The sequence below is a fragment of the Conger conger genome, chromosome 14, assembly GCF_963514075.1.
Source record: "Conger conger chromosome 14, fConCon1.1, whole genome shotgun sequence".
Lineage (NCBI taxonomy): Eukaryota > Metazoa > Chordata > Actinopteri > Anguilliformes > Congridae > Conger > Conger conger.
The window spans coordinates 20,969,414-20,990,107 of NC_083773.1; the positions used below are offsets into that span (position 1 = coordinate 20,969,414).

General features: G+C 49.4%; 2 protein-coding genes across 3 annotated transcripts in view; one reads left to right on the forward strand and one right to left on the reverse strand.

The window, feature by feature from the left end:
- The window catches only part of per3 (period circadian clock 3), a 25,148-nt gene extending 12,726 nt beyond the window's left edge, over positions 1-12,422 (forward strand). The window contains exons 13-22 of one of the 2 annotated variants that reach the window (XM_061219162.1): positions 1-34; positions 168-297; positions 653-789; positions 2,919-3,107; positions 5,121-5,363; positions 5,751-6,826; positions 7,543-7,750; positions 8,820-9,003; positions 9,547-9,697; positions 10,370-12,422. The exon at positions 1-34 is cut by the window's left edge and continues 75 nt beyond it. In XM_061219162.1, coding sequence (XP_061075146.1) covers positions 1-34; positions 168-297; positions 653-789; positions 2,919-3,107; positions 5,121-5,363; positions 5,751-6,826; positions 7,543-7,750; positions 8,820-9,003; positions 9,547-9,697; positions 10,370-10,495 — 2,478 coding nt within the window. In that variant the 3' untranslated portion in view covers positions 10,496-12,422. The remainder of the gene's footprint in view (positions 35-167; positions 298-652; positions 790-2,918; positions 3,108-5,120; positions 5,364-5,750; positions 6,827-7,542; positions 7,751-8,819; positions 9,004-9,546; positions 9,698-10,369) is intronic. The other variant, XM_061219163.1, reaches the window with a different exon arrangement.
- Positions 12,423-14,285: 1,863 nt separating this feature from the next.
- Positions 14,286-17,263, reverse strand: LOC133109686 (prepro-urotensin II-beta-like). The gene is made up of 4 exons (XM_061219164.1): positions 17,158-17,263; positions 15,481-15,609; positions 14,796-14,839; positions 14,286-14,406 (listed from the first exon to the last, which is right to left on the reverse strand). The coding sequence occupies exons 1-4, from the start codon at positions 17,261-17,263 to the stop codon at positions 14,293-14,295; spliced, it is 393 nt and encodes a 130-aa protein (XP_061075148.1). The 3' UTR covers positions 14,286-14,292.
- Between the last annotated feature and the right edge of the window lie 3,431 nt (positions 17,264-20,694).

The window sequence follows — 20,694 nt, forward strand, 5'->3', positions numbered from 1 at the left end:
AGGAAGCTCACTCCCTTCGGGAAACCCCCTGCAGGTAAAGGAGGTGTCTGTCTCTTCTCTTCCCCCACTGTCTCCCTCACTGTCTTTTGCTGCTCTCTCTCTCTCTCGCTCATTCACACTCTCTCTCTCTTTCACTCACACTCTCTCTCCCTCTCTCTGTTCTACAGGTCCGGCCGCTGCTCTCCGCTCCCGGAACGTGGATATTCCGGGTCGCCCCGCTCCGTCGCAGGAGGAGTCCCGGAAGCCGCCGCACAGTCCGTCCTATCAGCAGATCAACTGTGTGGACAGCATCATCAGGTGAGGCTCCGCCCCCTCCTTGCTAAAGCTGCGTACGCTCATTACCTTCCTGATGCTTTTATCCGGAGTGACCTGGCTGCGCATAACACTAATCAGGGCTAAATCGGCCCAGGATTTGAACCTTTAGGTCACCAGTCCAGCACACTATCGGGCCGCCATTTTGTGACAGATTGCCATTAACTGTAAGACTGATGATATTTGTCATTACGTGGTCTTCATCGCTGCTCCTCTTGGCCTGCCACACGAAAACCAAGCCAGGCACATTCGCTCAGGTTGCAACCAGTAAAAACGGATAAAATGGCTATGATGTTGAGTTCTCATGCGTATGTGTGTGTGTGTGTGTGTGTGTGTTCAGGTACCTGGAGAGCTGTACAGTCCCTGCTCTGAAGCGCAAGAGCAAGTCTCTGTCCATCACCACCTCCTCCTCTTCCTCGGTGTCGGAGGAAGATAAGGCCCCTGAGGACCTGGGAGGAGACGCCGTGCACACAGAGGGTGGGTCCTGTCCCAGAGCCCCGCCCAGCCAGCCAGTAAAGCCTCATTTATGCTTCAGTGACGTTCTCCTGCGACAATGCAAATTCAAACTTCCACAAATTCCACACTTTTGAGTGCCAACAACAGGTCTCCTGTATCTGCTGATTTTTGTAAGGTTGCAGACGCCCATCAGAAGTGTTGCACAGCCGTGATTGGTTGACTGGAACGAAGAATAACGGTTGCTGTGGCGTTGATGCCAGTTTACTACTAGGCTACATGTCTATGAATAATGACATGTTGTTTACATAGGTAGCTACATTTTTACATTTACATTTTAGTAATTTGGCTGACGCTTTTAATCCAAAGCGATTTACAAGTGCATAGGCTCTTCCACAAGTTAAAGTGACACATCCATAACTAGTAAAATACACATTCCACCACTGAGGAACCAGAACAGGAAACGGGTGTGAACGTGCAGCTCGACCGCCAGGTGCTCGTAGTGAGGGAACCATAAGGCGACCAGAGCTGGCAGACCGGAGTGGTCTAGCTGGGGAGTAGGGAGTGATTAAGGATTGGATGTAAGGTGGGGCTGTCCCCTTAGTAGCCTGAAATGCGAATCGGATGCGTGCGGCATTAGGAAGCCAGTGGAGGTCAATGAGGAGTGGGGTGACATGAGCCAACCTGACTGGTAATCAGGCGGGCTGCAGCATTCTGGACCAGCTGGAGGGGCTTGATGGCACAAGCTGAGAGACCGGCTAGGAGGGATTTGCAGTAATCCAGGCAGGAAATGATGAGCGCCTGGACCAGGAGCTGGGTGGCTTTCTCCATCAGGAGATGACGGATGCGCCATATATTGTAGAGGAAGAACCTGCAGGTTCTGGCAGTGGAGGATATTTGATAACAGGGTGAGGCTGTTATCAAGAGTCACCCCAAGATTCTTTGCCGTATGGGAGGAGGAAACTACAAAGTCCTCAACAGTCAGTGAGAGGTCGATTGTCGGGGAGGACTTAGCAGGGATGTAGAGAAGCTCAGTCTTGGCCAGGTTAAGCTTCAGGTGGTGGGAAGTCATCCACGCAGAGATATCAGCCAAGCAGGCAGAGATCTGTGTGGTGACCTGGGTATTGGGGGGGAAGGAAAGAAAGAGTTGGGTGTCATCGGCGTAAGAATTGTAAGAAAAGCCATGGGAAGAGATAACAGAACAAAGAGACATGGTGTATAGCGAGAAGAGGAGAGGACCAAGAACTGAGCCCTGTGGGACTCCAGTTTGTAGGGGGTGAGGGTCAGAGACTGAGCCCCTCCAAGTCACCTGGTAGGAACAACCAGAGAGGTAGTAGGAAAACCATGCCAGTGCAGATCCTGTGACACCCATCCCAGTCAACGATGAGAGCAGAATCTCATGGTTGACTGTATCAAAGGTGGCCGACAGGTCGAGGAAGATGAGGACAGAGGAGAGGGATTCGGCTTTAACAGAGTGGAGTGCCTCAGTGACCGCAAGCAGGGCGGTCTCAGTGGAGTGGCCACTCTTGAAGCCGGACTGGTTGGGATCGTGGAGATTGTTCTGGAGAAGATAAGTGGACAGTTGGTAGCAGGCCGCTCATTCCAGAGTTTTAGTGAGAAAGGGAAGAAGAGAGACAGGCCGGTGGTTGTTCAGGGCGGAGGGGTCAAGAGTAGGTTTTTTGAGCAGGGGAGTGACTCTGGCCCTCTTCAGGGAAGAGGGCATGGTGCCGGAAGAGAGGGAGGTGTTGATTCAAGAAGAGAGAAAAGGGAGAATGTCATTAGAGATAGATTGTAGAAGAGGAGAGGGGATGGGGTCAAGAGGACAGGTGGTCGGGCGGTGGGATCTAAGGAGTTTCAAAGTGTCTGAGTCAGAGAGGGGAGAAAAGGAGAATAGGGAGTTGGGGAAGGTAGGAGGGTCGGCAGGGGGAGAGGGTGGGGAGAAGGAATTGCGAATACCGAACTTGAGTGGAGTTTGAGGAGAAGCTGTTTGCTATAGTAACAAAGCACTCTGGCCTGAATCTCTGAACAAAACGTTCAAACTGTCGCAAGATACTTAGTCTCTGAAGTATAACTTGGCTTTAACTGCCCCGCCCACCAGTAACTGCCCCCTGTCCTGGAGCCCGCTCGGTCGCTAACTGCCCCCTGTCCTGCAGACGTGGCGCTGGGGGCCCCTGGAGCTCCAGACAGCCAGGTGTCTGCAGTGTCGGCGGGCTCTGCGGGGGCTGTGGTGGGGGCCCCGCTGACGGACATCACCCTGTCCACCATGGCCATGAGCGTGGTGTCGGTCACCAGCCAGTGTAGCTACAGCAGCACCATCGTACACGTGCCCCAGCCCGAGTCCGGTGAGTTATTACCCCCACCTGAGTCCGGTGAGTTATTACCCCCACCCGAGTCCGGTGAGTTATTACCCCCACCCGAGTCCGGTGAGTTATTACCCCCACCCGAGTCCGGTGAGTTATTACCCCCACCCGAGTCCGGTGAGTTATTACCCCCAGCCCGAGTCCGGTGAGTTATTACCCCCACCTGAGTCCGGTGAGTTATTACCCCCACCCGAGTCCGGTGAGTTATTACCCCCACCCGAGTCCGGTGAGTTATTACCCCCGCCCGAGTCCGGTGAGTTATTACCCCCACCCGAGTCCGGTGAGTTATTACCCCCACCCGAGTCCGGTGAGTTATTACCCCAGCCCGAGTCCGGTGAGTTATTACCCCCACCCGAGTCCGGTGAGTTATCACCCCCACCCGAGTCCGGTGAGTTATCACCCCCACCCGAGTCCGGTGAGTTATCACCCCCACCCGAGTCCGGTGAGTTATTACCCCCACCCGAGTCCGGTGAGTTATTACCCCTGCCCCCAGCCCGAGTCCGGTGAGTTATTACCCCCACCTGAGTCCGGTGAGTTATTACCCCCACCCGAGTCCGGTGAGTTATCACCCCCACCCGAGTCCGGTGAGTTATTACCCCCACCTGAGTCCGGTGAGTTATTACCCCTGCCCCCAGCCCGAGTCCGGTGAGTTATTACCCCCACCTGAGTCCGGTGAGTTATTACCCCCAGCCCGAGTCCGGTGAGTTATTACCCCCGCCCGAGTCCGGTGAGTTATTACCCCCACCCGAGTCCGGTGAGTTATTACCCCCACCCGAGTCCGGTGAGTTATTACCCCAGCCCGAGTCCGGTGAGTTATTACCCCCACCCGAGTCCGGTGAGTTATCACCCCCACCCGAGTCCGGTGAGTTATCACCCCCACCCGAGTCCGGTGAGTTATCACCCCCACCCGAGTCCGGTGAGTTATTACCCCCACCTGAGTCCGGTGAGTTATTACCCCTGCCCCCAGCCCGAGTCCGGTGAGTTATTACCCCCACCTGAGTCCGGTGAGTTATTACCCCCAGCCCGAGTCCGGTGAGTTATTACCCCCGCCCGAGTCCGGTGAGTTATTACCCCCACCCGAGTCCGGTGAGTTATTACCCCCACCCGAGTCCGGTGAGTTATTACCCCAGCCCGAGTCCGGTGAGTTATTACCCCCACCCGAGTCCGGTGAGTTATCACCCCCACCCGAGTCCGGTGAGTTATCACCCCCACCCGAGTCCGGTGAGTTATCACCCCCACCCGAGTCCGGTGAGTTATTACCCCCACCTGAGTCCGGTGAGTTATTACCCCTGCCCCCAGCCCGAGTCCGGTGAGTTATTACCCCCACCTGAGTCCGGTGAGTTATTACCCCCAGCCCGAGTCCGGTGAGTTATTACCCCCACCTGAGTCCGGTGAGTTATTACCCCCAGCCCGAGTCCGGTGAGTTATTACCCCTGCCCCCAGCCCGAGTCCGGTGAGTTATTACCCCCACCTGAGTCCGGTGAGTTATTACCCCCGCCCGAGTCCGGTGAGTTATTACCCCCACCCGAGTCCGGTGAGTTATTACCCCCTTTCTGCTGCCCCCAGCCCGAGTCAAGTGGGTCATCACCCTGTCACCGCCTTCCCCACGGCTCCCTGATATCACGTCATATCACAGTCACCCAAATTTCCACCTTCCGACCGGGGGGAAGAAAACTCAGAAAAGCAATGCGTTTGCCGCAACAGAAATTGCTTCCATTACCAACTTAGCAACCATTAAAGTTCATATCAAAGTTCATAGTATCAAGTTTCATATCATCATTCAAATCATAATATAATTTTGCACCAGTTTGTCTCACTGTTTTGTGTTGTTAGCGAGAAAGAGTGTCAGTGTCCATAAATGGCGAAGTGTAACTTCTGGGACCCAGTCAAACCCACCATAATGGGTGTGTAACACGTGAACACTCCCAGTAGTGGTCCCATCGTTCCGCTTTCTCCCGTCTAACGTGAACTCCGTGCCCCCCCTCCCCCTCACAGAGGTGACCGCGCTGGAGGACGCACCAATGGGCAGCGAGCAGGCCGACCCCGCCCCCCCGCTGACGCCCCGGCCCCCGGAGGAGGAGGTGCGCGTGGTGGGGCTCACAAAGGAGGTGCTGTCGGCCCACACGCAGCGGGAGGAGCTGGAGTACGTGCAGCGCTTTCGCCACCGCGTGCTGCTCAGCCCCTTCAGCTCCTACCTGCAGCAGGACCACAGCAGCCTGGCGCACTCGCAGCACCACGGTGAGCCAGCAGGGGGAGACAAACGCCCGCTCAACTTTACATTACCTTACATGACATTACATTACATTACATTACATTACATTACTGTCATTTGGCAGATGCTCTTATCCAGAGCGACGTACAGTTGATTAGATGAAGCAAAGGCAATCCTCCCCTGAAGCAATGCGGGTTTAAGGGCCTTGCTCAAGGGCCCAACGGCTGTGCGGATCTTATTGTGGCTGCACCGATATTAGAACCTCCGACCTTGCGTGTCCTAGTCATTTACCTAGCAAAAAACAAACGGTCATCACAAGCAATGCAATCAGTTATTTTATTTTAATCGCCACCACACAAAGTTTCAGTGTGTCAGGAGTATCGTATAGTTGTCTGATCATGCCCCTCCTCCAGGTGAATGCATCATGAAGCCGGCGAGTGTCCAGGGAGGCTTGACCCGGTGGAAAGCGGGGAAGCCCAAACACAAGAGGCCCAAACCACAGGGCTCCTCGGACAGCAACGCCTCCCCTGCAGGGAACTTCCGGCCCCCGCACAGACCCCCCCAGGCCCCGGACTCCTCCTGGCCCCCCTCGGAGTCCTCCCAGCCCCAGCCGGCGTCCGCCATGCCCCCCCTGGTCCTGCCCTTCCAGGCCCCCTACTTCACTGCGCTGGGGCAAGTGGGCGGAGACACAGCAGCCCCCGCCTCTGTGACCAACTCTGCGCTGAATGTGTGGGGCCAGCAGGGCGGGCCGCTGTTTGTCCTGCAGCAAGATCAGATCCTGCAGCCAGTGCAGAATGTGCAACCGATGCAGAACTTTCATAACATGCAATCCATGCAGAATTTGCAATCAATGCAACCCATGCAGAATTTGCAGTCAGTGCAGCCCATGCAGAGTTTGCAATCAATGCAACCCATGCAGAGTTTGCAATCAATGCAACCCATGCAGAGTTTGCAATCAATGCAACCCATGCAGAGTTTGCAATCAATGCAACCCATCCAGAGTTTGCAATCAATGCAACCCATGCAGAGTTTGCAATCAATGCAACCCATGCAGAATTTGCAATCAGTGCAACCCATGCAGAACATGCAGCCCTTGCACACCATGCAACCTTACATGCCCCCAGTCATGGCTGTGATCCTGCCTAACTACCCCACCTATCCCAGCTACCCTGTGTTCCCCCAGGGGCTGCCCCCGGCTGTGGCCCCCGCCCCGCCTCTCCTCCCCCAGCCCTTCACCGTCCCCATGTTCGGCCCCGGCCCCCAGCCCGGGACGCTGGTGCCCTCCTCCCCCCCCGCCCCGCCCTTCCTGGGCTGCTCCAACCCCCCCTCGTCCCTGGGGGAGAACCCGGACCCCGACACCACGCAGCCCCCCGCGCTGTTCTCCAGCTCCCGCTCCAGCTCCCCACTGCAGCTCAACCTCCTGCAGGAGGAGCTGCCCCACAGCTCCACAGGCCAGGCCGAGAGCCTGCAGGAGCCGCACAGCAAAGGGGTGAGCCTCCCCACGCCTCCTCCTCTCTCCTCCCCACGCCTCCTCCTCTCTCCTCCCCACGCCTCCTCCTCTCTCCTCCCCACGTCTCTTCTCTCCTCCTCTCTCCTCCCCACGCCTCTTCTCTCCTCCTCTCTCCTCCCCACGCCTCCTCCTCTCTCCTCCCCCCTCCCCACGCCTCCTCCTCTCTCCTGCCCCTGCCTCCTCTCTCTTCCCCATGCCTCCGCTCTCTTCCTCTCTCCTCCTCTCTCCTCCCCCTGCCTCCTCTCTCCTCCTCTCCTCCCCCTGCCTCCTCTCTCCTCCTCTCTCCTCCCCACGCCTCCTATCTCCTCTCTCCTCCCCCTGCTCTCTGCACTGCTCTACAGATCTCTCTCACTGTTTGGAAGAGTATATTATATATCTGTACTCAGTAAAGTGGCCTTGCAGGTTTCATCTGTTTGGTGAAAGCACATCGCAGCCTTGCTGCTGATTGGCTATCACCCAGTAGATGGATATGTGATGGTTTATTTTCAGTTTCACATGACATGTTGCTCTTTACTACTGCATCAGATATGAGTGAAGAAAAAAAAGATGAGAGATCACCTACACGCCCTATGGCAGTGGTTACTACTATATCTAATACCTTTAGAGAAATGTGGTGTGTTTGTGCAGCCTCAGTGGGTCTCATGCATTATGGTAAGATGGCAGCCCACGCTGAGCATGTGACCTTCCTTTCCCAGCTCCCTCAGGACGACGCGGCCAGCGATCCGGGTAACCATGACGACCAGTCCACGTCCAGCAAGCTGCTGGACCTGATGCTGCAGACGGACGCCCGGTCCGGTACCAGGTCCAACGCCTCCGCGAGCGGCTCGGGGGGGTCCGGGGGGTCCCTGGGCTCCGGTTCTGGGTCCGGGTCGGGCTCCAACAGCACCTCCACCAGCCACACGGGTACGAGACGCTACGCAGGGATCCTAGCGCTGTGCTAACACTGCCCCTCACGCTGCCTGCCATTGCATTACATTATGAATTACTATCCAGAGCGACGTACAATAAAGTGCAAATCACAACCAGGGACAAGTGTACTGAAAACCTTAGAGGGAAGTACGCTTCCAACTGCTAGTGTGATCACATGGATTCAAACTTGAGCCCTTGTAGATTAAAAAGCTAAACTGACAAAGAAGTAGCAGTAACACTGTTCTGGCATCTAAAACTGGAAGAACTGTAAAAACAGACTGTACAACCGCCCGACCAGGAAACATGCAGCCTACAGCCTTGTGGCGGAGTTGCTTGACTGGGACCTGGGAGATTGGTGGTTGCGCCATGCTAGTCCAGGTTTATTAATGGAGTAGAGGGCAAGTGCAAGTGAGATTTGTGTCGCCAACGTCCTCACACTCTCCCTCTCCTCCTTTTTCCTTCTTTATTTCTTTCTCACTCCTTCCTCTCTTTTCGGGGCGACATGGCTCAGACAGTAAGAGCAGTCGTCTGGCAGTCGGAGGGTTGCCGGTTCGATCCCTCGCCCGGGCTGTGTCGAAGTGTCCCTGAGCAAGACACCTAACCCCCACATGCTCCTGACGAGCTGGTCGGCGCCTTGCATGGCAGCCAATCGCCGTCGGTGTGTGAGTGTGTGTATGAATGGGTCAATGAGAAGCATCAATTGTACAGCGCTTTGGATAAAGGCGCTATATAAATGCCAACCATTTACCATTTTACCATTTTTCCCTCTCTCCTTCCTATTTTCCTTCCCTCCCTCTCTCTCGCTCTCCCTCACCCTCTCTCTCTCTCTCCCTCCCTCCCCCTCACCCTCTCTCTCGCTCTCCCTCCCCCTCACCCTCTCTTCCTCCCTCTTTCTTCCTCTCCCTCCCTCCCTCCCCCTCACCCTCTCTTCCTCCCTCCCTGCCTCTCTCTCTTCCTCCCCTCCTCCCTCCCCCTCACCCTCTCTTCCTCCCTCCCTCCCTCCCTCCCTCTCTCTCTCTCTTCCTCCCCTCCTCCCCCTCTTCCTCCCTCTCTCCTCTCACAGGGAGCAGCAGTAGCAGCAGTAAGTACTTTGGCAGTAACGACTCGTGGGACACGTCCCGTAAGGTGCGGAAGTCTCCGGAGGCCCAGGAGAGGGCCGGCTTTGACCAACGTGTGGAGGACTCGCTGTGGACCCTCATACAGCAGACCCCCGAACCCGTCATGATGACCTACCAGATCCACTCCAGGTACCCTCAAAATCTGGGCTTGGTTTCTCCTCAGGATGTGTGTGTGTGTGTGTGTGTGTGTGTGTGTGTGTGTGTGTGTGTGTGTGTGTGTGTGTGTGTGTGTGTGTGTGTGTGTGTGTGTGTGTGTGTGTGTGTGTGTGTGTGAGAGATGGTGATTTTTTTGTGTGTGTGTGTGTGTGTGATAGTAATTGTATGTGTGATAGTGATGGTGTGTGTGATACTGAGGGTGTGTGTGTGTGTGTGGTAATAATGGTGCGTGTGTGTGCGTGTATAGTAATGGTGTATATGGTGTGTGTGTGTGTGTGTATAGTAATGGTGTGTGTGTGTGTGTATAGTAATGGTGTATATGGTGTGTGTGTGTGTATAGTAATGGTGTATATGGTGTGTGTGTGTATAGTAATGGTGTGTGTGTGTGTGTGTGTTTGTGTATAGTAATGGTGTATATGGTGTGTGTGTATAGTAATGGTGTGTGTGTGTGTGTGTGTGTATAGTAATGGTGTGTATGGTGTGTGTGTGTATAGTAACGGTGTATATGGTGTGTAGGGACCAGGCGGTGGTGCTCCAGGAGGACCGGGAGAAGCTGCTCCTGCTGCAGGCCCAGCAGCCCTGGTTCTCCCAGGAGCAGAAGGAGGAGCTGGCCGAGGTGCACCCCTGGATCACCCAGCGCACCCTGCCACAGGAGATCGACACACAGGTACACTCACACACATACACACACACACACGCACACACGCACACAGCCGAGAGACACACAGGTACACTCACACACATACACACACACACACACACACACACACACAGCCGAGAGACACACAGGTACACACACACACACACGCACACAGCCGAGAGACACACAGGTTCACACACACACACACAGCCGAGAGACACACAGGTTCACACACACACACACACACACACACACACACACACACAGCCGAGAGACACACAGGTTCACACACACACACACACACACACACACACAGCCGAGAGACACACAGGTTCACACACACACACACACACACACACACACAGCCGAGAGACACACAGGTACACGCACACGCACACACACACACACACACACACACACACACACACACAGGTACACCCACACCCACACACACACACACACACACACACGTGTGGCTGTATGAAGTGGCTCTGTCGATACACAGTCATTCACTCACTGGCTCCTCTCGTAAAAACATTCACATATTGTGCTTCTCCGTTTTGAGATTTTAAGTCTCTCTCCATGCGTTTTGTGTAGTGAAGTGTAGTGAAGTGTAGTGCTCTGTGAATAGAGTTTGGTTGACTCGTTAGCTCAGTGGCTCATTAACAGCGTGTTTCCTATCTGATCACCTCCTTGCAGGGCTGTGTAGAATGCTGTGGAGGGCCCAGCAGCACGTCGCTCTGCCCCTCTCCCCGCCCACACACCCCCGACTCCTCCTGCCTATTGGACAGTCCCCCTGAGGAGCCCGCCCCCCCTGCTGACTGAAGCATGACTTCATGCTCCGCCCCCAGAGTAACGTGAGCGCACGCACTACAGGCCACGCCCCCTCGAACTCTGAGCCTCTCTGTGCGGAGGACGTGTTGGGGAGGAGGAGGGGCCTTTTCGTCTGGTTTCGTTCATGAACACATGCGACACGCGTGTACGCACGGAAACGCCACGAAACACACTGGGACCTGTGGCTGTGGCTGTGGCTGTGGCTGTGGCTGTGGCCAGCCTTAGGGGTATAACGGTGACTGGAGGGACAGGTTCAGATGGAGAGGCACAGATTCAGCTACAGACATGCGTCTGGACATCTTCTCCACCCGTCTGTGCGTCTTTGAGTGATGGACCTCAACAACTGTGAATCTTACCCCATCCTGCAGTCTGTGTTCATATGTACACTCAAATTCCTTCTTCCTGTTCTTTTGTGGATTGTATCCAAGCAAAAAGGGGCGTGTGAGTGTGCGTGGGATGGGGGTGTGTGTTTGTATTTTTGTGCATTTTTTATTTTTATTTAAGTACTTTTTTAAACTCAGTAATTTTTTAGAGAGAGAGCTTGTTGTATGTACATTCCATACCTGTGAACCAGCAGTGTCTGTCACCCTGTCACAACAGAAAGCCTGGGCACACGGTACCCTGGGAAACGTTGTCTTCTACACTACAATTCCATCATCTTTATATCCTTCAAGAACTCGTTGAACTGGAAGCAGCTATTCTCTTTTTCATTGTAAAGCACCTGTATTTACACACAGTATTACAGAAATGTTCCGATGCTGTGGTGCCTAAACTGCGATCTTTTAGTTTGGACTGCAGCGTGTGCCCGATCGCTCTGCCTGCCCCCCTTGTGGGAAACTCCCTCGTGTACTCCACTCCATGAGGGTTCAGTGAACTTTCTGTATTTTCCTAAGTTTTGCTTCCTACGTTATAGGTGCAGGTTGCATGCGTTTCAGTGGGACAGTCCTGCATTGTAAAGTGGAGTGGGCAGACTCGGCTCGTTCTGCTGAAACAGGACTGTGATGTCTGCCGTACTGCTGTACTTCAGGTGTCCAGGAAGATCAAAGCGCCTGATTTTCCGACTTTAACATGACTGTAGGGTTCTGGTGTATCACGGACGCTGGCGGCCGGGAGTGATTGCGGAGGAACGGCGGTTGTTTTTAGCGAAGCTGCGGCATCGCTCCTGAAGCAGCACGCCTTGCGGTTTGCTTCCAGTCCTTAAATCAGGAGCAAAGACTGCAGCCAGTGTCAGCCCTCCTGGGGGAGGGGTATGTAGCCATTCTGAGAGCAGCTGTGGATTTCCACTTTAAACTGGCAGTTACGCCCCGGAGACAGACCCCCACCCCACTGGGCTATTCTGCTCTGTTATTGTGTCATTATGAATGATCGTACCTGTGTGGATGACATGAAGCTGTCCCTGTAACAACGTGTAATCCTTAACTAATCGCTATTGAGAGTGAGGCTCCCCCAAATTAAGGACAGTACCTTCGTTTTACCACTAGATGGTGAAAGTGGCACTTATAAGGGGGATCTACCAAGCCCCAGAACAACGCCTGTTATTCTTTAATTTATTGGAATATGCCAAAAATAATGTTTTTCTGCTGTGTGTCCAGTTTTTTTGTTGGGGCTTTCAGTTCCTTTCCCCTGCTGGAGATACTGCCTCAGAGAGGGGAGCTCTGTGTTGGAAGCATTTCTGTGATGCCAGTGGGATATAAACCTGTCTGTGCGTCTGTTCAAACTGATGGTTTTTGTACAGTTTTGCCACGGGACAGATGTCACAGGTTTTGTACAGTATTTTTAGAGAGAGCATTATTACATGACATTGTATTTTACAAAAAAATTACAAAAACAAACATGATGTTGTATGAAAATGACATTCTGTCAGCCATTCAGGGAGACATTTTGTGACACCATGTGACTAAATAAATGATAACTATTACTCATTGTGAAGTGTTGTTTTTAAACTGTAACCTTCCATGTTTTCCTTTTAAAACATTTTTTTTTTTTAAATGTACAACTGTATATCGAAGAGAAATTATGCTCAGCGTTTTACCAATTAACCAGGTGTTGACTATAAAACCTTACTCTATACTCCGTATACACACACACACACACACACACACACACACACACGCACACACACACACGATCCCTTGTGGCCGATACCTCCTGTTAATGTCTGTTGGTCAGATAACTGAAACCCAGGGAACTCAAGTTTGAAATTTTAGTTGCCATGGCAGCCATATTTTTTTATTTGACTTATTTCAATGTACCCCAACATGCATTGGGATCCAACACAAAAATAAATCAAGTGGGTGCTTAAATGGGCAGATGTACAGGTGCATCTCAAAAAAAATTTATATCGTGGAAAAGTTATTTTATTTCAGTAATTTAATTCAAGAAGTGAAACTTTCATATGTTCTAGATTCATTACACATAAAGTTAAATATTTCAAGCCTTTTTTTGTTTTAATCTTAATGATTACAGCTTACAGCTCATGAAAATCAAAATCCAGAATCAAAATATTAGAATATTACAGAACAATCAGAAAGAATATTTATAATACGGAAATGTCGACCTTCTGAAAAGTATGTACTTTTCCACGATATTCACATTTTGTGGGATGCAGTATACAGTGATCCCCTACTTTGAAATTGGAGAAGCAAAGAACACTGCAAGTTGGTGTAGTAATAGTTGGATATGTATGTTCATTTGGTCTGTTTATATGCAGTATAAATACTTCTGTAACATATATATTTATATTTTTTTCATTACATTACATTACATTATTGGCATTTGGCAGACGCTCTTATCCAGAGTTACGTACAACAAAGTGCATACCCATAACCAGGGATAAGTGCGCTGAAAGACCCTAGAGGGAAGTACAATTTCAACTGCTACCTGTACAACAAAGATAAGGACGAGGGCCAATACCTCAGGAAGGTAGGGAGATATTTTTTTCACAGTTCAAACACACATACAAGGTATTCAACAAACGCATGAAGGCTTTTCCAAACAAGGTTTATTTCTATTTAACATACAGATCAGCATCAAACGTTTCAGTCAAGTTCATCAGACAGTCTCTATTTACACTTCCAGCACTGCAGTGAGCAATGATCAAAGTATGAAATAAATAAAACTTACGAGAGCTTTTTAAAGCCCAAATGTTCCAAAGCTTACAATGTATTAGTAATTATTTGATGTTTTAGGTGGTAATACCAGTGTTTTTAAGGATTGAATACCCTGAACAAAAAGTGTTTCTCTAGATAATGGACTGCAATGCCTGCTAGTGTGTTCCTATGGTGATGTTGTTGGTGAATCGGCATTGTGAGGTCTGTTCATTGTCTATGCATGTGGCTGGGTGGGTTTCCATGTTTCCAAGTCCATGCCGAGTTTCTCTGATGTATCAGCGTTTGCTTTGGGCAGTATATAAGTGGGAGTGTGTGAGAGAGATGGAGACCATGTCCAAGTGTGTCTGCTGTCTTGGTGCAGTGGGCATGTCAGGTGAGTGTGTGAGAGAGTGTGTTAGTGAATGTGTATGTGTATTAGAGTGTGTGTGTGTGTGTGTGTGTGTGTGTGTGTGAGAGAGAGAGAGAGAGAGTGTGTGAGAGAGTGTGTTAGTGAGTGTGTATGTGTATTAGAGTGTGGGTGTTAGTGTGTGTGTGTGTGTGTGTGTGTGAGAGAGAGAGTGTTAGTGAGTGTGTATTAGAGAGTGGGTGTTAGTGAGTGTGTATGTGTATTAGAGTGTATTAGTGTGTTTATAGTGTGCGTGTGTGTGTGTGTGCGTGTGTGTGTGTGCTCTCTGGCTCTCAGACGCAGTACTTCCAGAAGCACTCGGCCCCGCTGCCTCTCTTCCTGTACTGCCTCCTCTGGCCCAGGAAGCGGCCGAAGGGGCGGAGCCTGCTCTGCTTCTCCAGGAGGACCTGATAGAGGAGGCAGGAGACGCACGGCTAAACGGACAGACCATGACGTGGAAGGCGATGGTGCTCTGGGACGGGCCAAATTCATCAACACATTTACCTCCATTTCAGATATTAATCTCTCTCAGAGAAGCCCATTGCTTTTCATTTGTTTATAACCTGTAGGACCTTATTTGTACATACGCTCATTTGAAGTTCGCCAACTCGTTAAGGCTTTTCTACTACAATCTGTATCAACTGTTATTTGAAGAAGCTTTAAAATGACAAATCATTTCGTAGTTGTATTATTATGCAAAACAAAATAATTAAAAGTACAGTTTTTACAACATTTTGTGAATCTGTGTCTGAGTCTGCGTGGGTGTTCTGCTCTTCGTGTAGAGAGTTACACTCACCTCTTTCACAGCTTCCCTGGGCAGGTATCCCCCAGGCCTCAGTCCTGCGAAAGAACCGGAAGTTTCCGTCAGCACAGTCGTGGATGAAAGCATAACTTCCTTTCATACGCCATGGGGACCGTTCAGCGCTGAGATACTGCACTACTTGCGCTGCTAGCACTTCAGGTTACATGAATTGGCTAATGTAGTTGTTAACTTAGTACAGAGAAGTCAATCAGTACAGCTATGTTTATGCATTTGTACATGATTAAATCATGTTAACAACTATATTAGCTATTACCAGTGCATATTGCACTGAAAATAAAGCTCTTAATGTATTTGTTAATGGTTAAATATTTATAAGTTCATCCTATGGTTTGCTCATGTATAAATATTTATGTATCTAGTACATTAGTTTATGTATTTGTTAATTACAAACGAACAAAAAGTTCATTTCATGCTAAATGAATCAATTAATTCAGTGTCAGTTCAAGTACCCTTGTTGTAAAGTGTGACTGACTCCTTTAATAGCCAGCCTACTGAAGCGTACGCAGGAAGAGATCAGATCGTAATTACCATATGGTGTCCCTGGAGAGGAGGGGACTGATGCAAATTGCAATGCTAAAAGGCAAATGCTTTCCCTGATACAGGTAATGTGTGGATTTAAACAGGTTCAGTTGAAGGTGGCTGGTTTAACATAGCTCACCATCCCTGCTGAGCATCTCCCCAGCCAGGAGAGAGGGGTAGCCCAAATTTATTCCGCTCTGGGACAGATAGGCCTGGTCAGAGAGGGACAGGTCTTCTGGGCTGACTAGTCTACCTTCCTCCGCTGACACTGTACAGGAAGAACAGCAACACACTGTCAACTGTATTCCACACACACACACACACACACACACACAACACATGCACAAACACACACCAGGCACACAGAAATCACACGAACACATCACTTACTCTCTCTCACACACACACACACTAGATACAACACAGCATGTGGCACATTCATCCCTTACACCAGTAATAGCGCAGGTATTTGTACATCAGAATTCTGGAGTAAAAACTGGAACGCACTCACACCCAATATAACCCACACCCCATAACACAGTTCAACTGGACCATTGCTACAGGGGCAACAGTCAACATACTGTTGAAATAAATTCTAAAACTCACACCACACTCTTGAAAAACAGTGAATTTTAACAGCAGTCTGGCACAAAGGGTTGAATGCGCAAAACTTGGACATCAGCCTAATGCCACGTTGGACATCAGTCTAATGCCACATCGGACATCTGCCTAATGCCACATCGGACATCAGCCTAATTACATTACATTACATTATTGGCATTTGGCAGACGCTCTTATCCAGAGCGACGTACAACAAAGTGCATACCCATAACCAGGGATAAGTTCGCTGAAAGACCCTAGAGGGAAGTACAATTTCAACTGCTACCTGTACAACAAAGATAAGGACAAGGGCCATTTTTTTAACAAACAAACAAACAAACAAACAAACAAACAGAGCAAAAGTGACCAAAGTTAACTATCCAAACACTGCTTACCTAGCCAACTAAAAATACCGATACACAAAGCAAGTCACAGAGACAACAATTAAGGTTCACAGGGAGGTAGGGAGGGATTGGGAGAGGTGCTGCTTGAAGAGGTGTGTCTTCAGCTTGCGCTTGAAGGTGGGGATGCCTGTGGCTAATGCCACATCGGACATCAGCCTAATGCCACATCGGACATCAGCAAAAACTGCCCCCCACAGCAGCAATCCACCTCTACCACTCTCACTAGATGTAGTACTAGGAAGAAATAAAAGAAATGGTAGAAATGAACCAATGAACCTAAACAGACCACATAAACAGGACGTTGTTGCAAAAGAGCATGCGCGCTCAGTCAACTTACCCTGTATAAATAAAGGTCAATAAATAATAAAGAAAAAATAATCAACAGTAGTTTCAATACCATGTCGCACCGCCCAGGCCTCCCATAGAGGCGGGGTATTAAACACAATCCCTGGAAGGCCACAGTGCCTGCTTGTTTTTGGTGTACAAATTATGTACAAATACTGCCCAGCCCTGTTCCTGGAGATCTACCACCCTGTAGGTTTTCACACCAGCCCTAACATGGCACACCTGATTCTATTCTATTCGCCACTTAATGATATATCTAGCTGTAGAATGAGACGTGCTTTATCAGGGTTAAAACCTATAGGATGGTAGATCTCCAGGAACAGAGATGGGCAGCCCTGCCTGAGAACAATCTCATTGTCTATCAGCGTCAGGTTACAGAGGGTTTGATCATGCTTTGGCGGCGTGCTGAGGTCACTGTAGGAGTCTAACCTGCGGTAGGTGGATGTAATATGGCTGCTGGGACTCACCTGGCCCTGTGTAGGACATCTCGGCCGACTCTGAGATGGGATGTGAGAAGGCAGGCCCACAGGCGGTCAGGACCAGGGCCCAGGACAGGAGCAGGTTGCACATCATCTCAGCAGGTCAGGCAGGGCGGTATGGTCTCTCAGGGGCTTCTGGGAGATGGTCGCTCAGGTGTTGCTCAGTCGTTTATGCTGTCCTCGCTCTCCCATCTCGGTATATATACCCCCCGGGCCCACCACCATTGTCTCTGCACGTAACGCCACCCAACCCATCCATTTGCATCCATAAATCCTTGTAAAATGTTTTTGTTTCTCATAAATCTGGTCCCGCAGTACCTGAGCGAAAGGAACAATAAAAGAACGGGGCAAGTGTGACGCTCCATGCGTCAGGGACAGGGCCATATTTTAACCGTCCTGGCTCTAATTCAGCCTTTTATAGAGTTCATAAATTGATGGAGCGCAGGTGCGTAGAGAAACCTGTATCAGGGAGAAGACAAGGCAGGCAAATTGCCCACTCAATTTACTTATTGCACCTCCCATCAGCAACATTAACCCAGGCAGCCGTTTCATTTAATCAAAGTGTGAAGAGTCTGCTAACACTGGAGTAGATGCTCGATAGTCTCGAGGCTTGGTAGTGGTAGTTTGTGTGAGGAAAGTAGCTAGTTCTAATAAGATTTTTATGAAACTGAGAGTGCTAGCTAATTTTGGTAATTCATCTTGTTTGTGCAAATTTTTTGGCAATAGTGTTACCTTCAGTGTAGTTTTTATTGTTTCGTAAGTTTTACTCTCCTCGTTTTTTGTTGTGTCAATCTCATGGGACCTTTGATGAAGTACTCATTCTCTCGAAACCCAGCCACTACCACCACAACTTTGTGACTTAATTTGACAACTCAGACTAGGACTACATCACATCACATCACATTACATTTCCGTAGCTGAGGCTTTTACAGTTGATTCGGCTAAGCAGGGGCCAATCCCTCCTGGAGCAATGTAGGGTTAAGGGCCCTGTTCTAGGGCCCAACAGCTGCCCTAATCTTATTATGCCTACAATGGGGTTTGAACCACCAACCTTCCAGATCTGAGTCAGGCTGCCTGGCTGTAGGACAACCTCTTAAATTTCCTGACATTGTGTGTTGATTAATGGTTGATTAATGTGGCGGATGCCCATAGCCAGGGCGGCACGGATGGTGCAGTGGGTAGCACTGCCGCCTCACAGCAAGGAGGTCCTGGGTTCAAATCCCCGTCGGCCGGGGCCTCTCTGTGCAGAGTTTGCATGTTCTCCCCGTGTCTGCGTGGGTTTCCTCCGGGTACTCCGGTTTCCACCCACAGTCCAAAGACATGCAGATTAGGCTGATTGGAGAGTCTAAATTTCCCATTGGTATGAGTGTGTGAGTGAATGGTGTGTGTGCCCTGCGATGGACTGGCGACCTGTCCAGGGTGTATTCCTGCCTTTCGCCCAATGTATGCTGGGATAGGCTCCAGCCCCCCTGCGACCCTGTTCAGGAGAAGCGGGTTAAGATAATGGATGGATGGATGCCCATAGCCTGTGTTACATGCTACGTAAAGATACACTCATTTCCCTTCTGAAAAGGGGACGTTTGGCCATATGACCAGACACTGCGATATGTTTTCCATCATATAATTACAAAAGCATCAAGGACTTTTCTGAAGAAAGGAGATGCAATTACTGTACTTCTTCTCTACTCTCCATAACATTTTGTAACTAAGTTGTTTGATGGATTATAAGTATTTGCACAGTGTCCCCCCCCCCCCTCCCCCCCTTAAGGGGCCAAAAGTAATTGGACAGTTGGCTCCTCAGCTGCTTCTGAATAGTCAGGTGTATTTAATTGCTTCCTTAGTGCAAGTATAAGAAAGCTTTAAGTATCTGGCCTTGAGTCTAAGCTTTTGATTTCCCCTGTAGTCTGTTATTGGCATTTGTCAAAAAGAGGCCCAGATTTGTGCCAATGAAGCCATTATGAGGCTGAGAAATTTGAAAAGAAAGCAGAGACATATGCCAAACAAAAGGCTTTCCAAAATAAACTGTTTGGAACAGTGTTGCACTTCATGTGGATCTTTAGCTGGACCTAGCTGACAGGTGAGGAGTCATATCTCATTAATCATTGGTCTCTTACTCAACGCTTCGGAACTCACAATTCTTCCCAAGACAAATTACAAGGTACAAGTGCAGTTTTCTTGATTAAATTCAGATGAGTCACATGCACATTTTGGGTGGAGGGCTGGATTGACTGACAAATCAAGTGAGAAAGGACAAGACAGTCCAAATGGCAAAAATGAGGAAACTCACCCACCAAGCAAATAGGCCTACTGAATTTCTAAATAAAATGCAATAGAAATAAGAACCAAAGGAATATATCCATAAGATTTTATGAATAATATTTCAGTACCGTGCTGAAAAAAACGGCTGAGGCTACGTTTTGAAATGGCTGGTAGCTGGTTGACCAGTTGAGACCAGCTCCATACTCAACATAGTTTGACGAGCTCAAGCTGTATTTTGAAACAGTTGTTAGCTGCTAATTTCAAAATGGTCATTGCTGGATTTTACACCAGGGTAATCTTAATGGAATGGCTGTCCATGGCAAATGTTATTATAATTTAAACTGATTTGAACATTTTGTAGGCTTATTGGGGATCATTTCAATACATTTTCCTATTTTGTCTTTCCTATCTACGCTCAGCTGCGTGGAAGTCTCTTTCAGTGATTTATTCTCTCAGCTGTAAACCAGAGATATTGCGTTTTCTATCGAATATGATTTAAATTATCCATTCCCAATGGTGAAGGAATATTAGCATAACCAATTTGAATGAATAATTTCAAGCGCATTTAAATGGAAAGGTTATTTCCACAAACATGTCTGACATTTCATGCTTGCGTAAAAAGAGGACCTTAAAGGTAGGCAGCCGGCCATCACTCCATAAATCGATTTGACGGATGTTCAAATGATTCATTGTCCTTTTTCGCACAAGACCCGCTTTGAGTAGCCTAGTTTCTATTTATCGCAATACCCTCAATAAACTCTTGTTTATGTGTTCTGTGCTACTGGGGCAGACGGGGTAGTCTACGACATAACAGGGTTATTGAAAACAGGCTCGTTTTACCAAGCAATAAAAGGCTGCTTATTTGAATAAAAATTAGAACCTCGCTTCGACCAACGGGACAAAAAGTCCTATCATAGACCTATCACATCGGCTATTTATTTTTCAAAGAACTTGGTTCTAATAACTTAGACAATTTTACCATGCTAAGAAGTCACTGTCACATAGGCTACTTGAGGTATTCTGTTTGCACATCCATTATATGATAAAATATGCATCAGCCAGCATGTTATATTCACGTAACAGGGCTCAAATTGGTGAAACTAGGCTAATTCATACTGGAAAGCAAGTTCAGAATGATGACCATCGTTCACCATTATCACCATGCATTAGGCCTATCTCGTGAACTTCCTTCTGGTAGACCTAAATGGCTGGAAACCATTATGATTGGACAGGTACAGTGCGAAATAATGTGATATAATTTGGGTT

Coding starts and splice junctions, on each gene's coding strand:
- LOC133109686 (XM_061219164.1), bottom strand. CDS start 17,263: ATGATGTGCAACCTGCTCCTGTCCTGGGCCCTGGTCCTGACCGCCTGT. Junction 14,840..15,480: donor GGAGATGCTCAGCAGGGATG/GTGAGCTATGTT, acceptor GTTCTTTCGCAG/GACTGAGGCCTGGGGGATAC. Junction 14,407..14,795: donor CCAGGGAAGCTGTGAAAGAG/GTGAGTGTAACT, acceptor CTCCTCTATCAG/GTCCTCCTGGAGAAGCAGAG.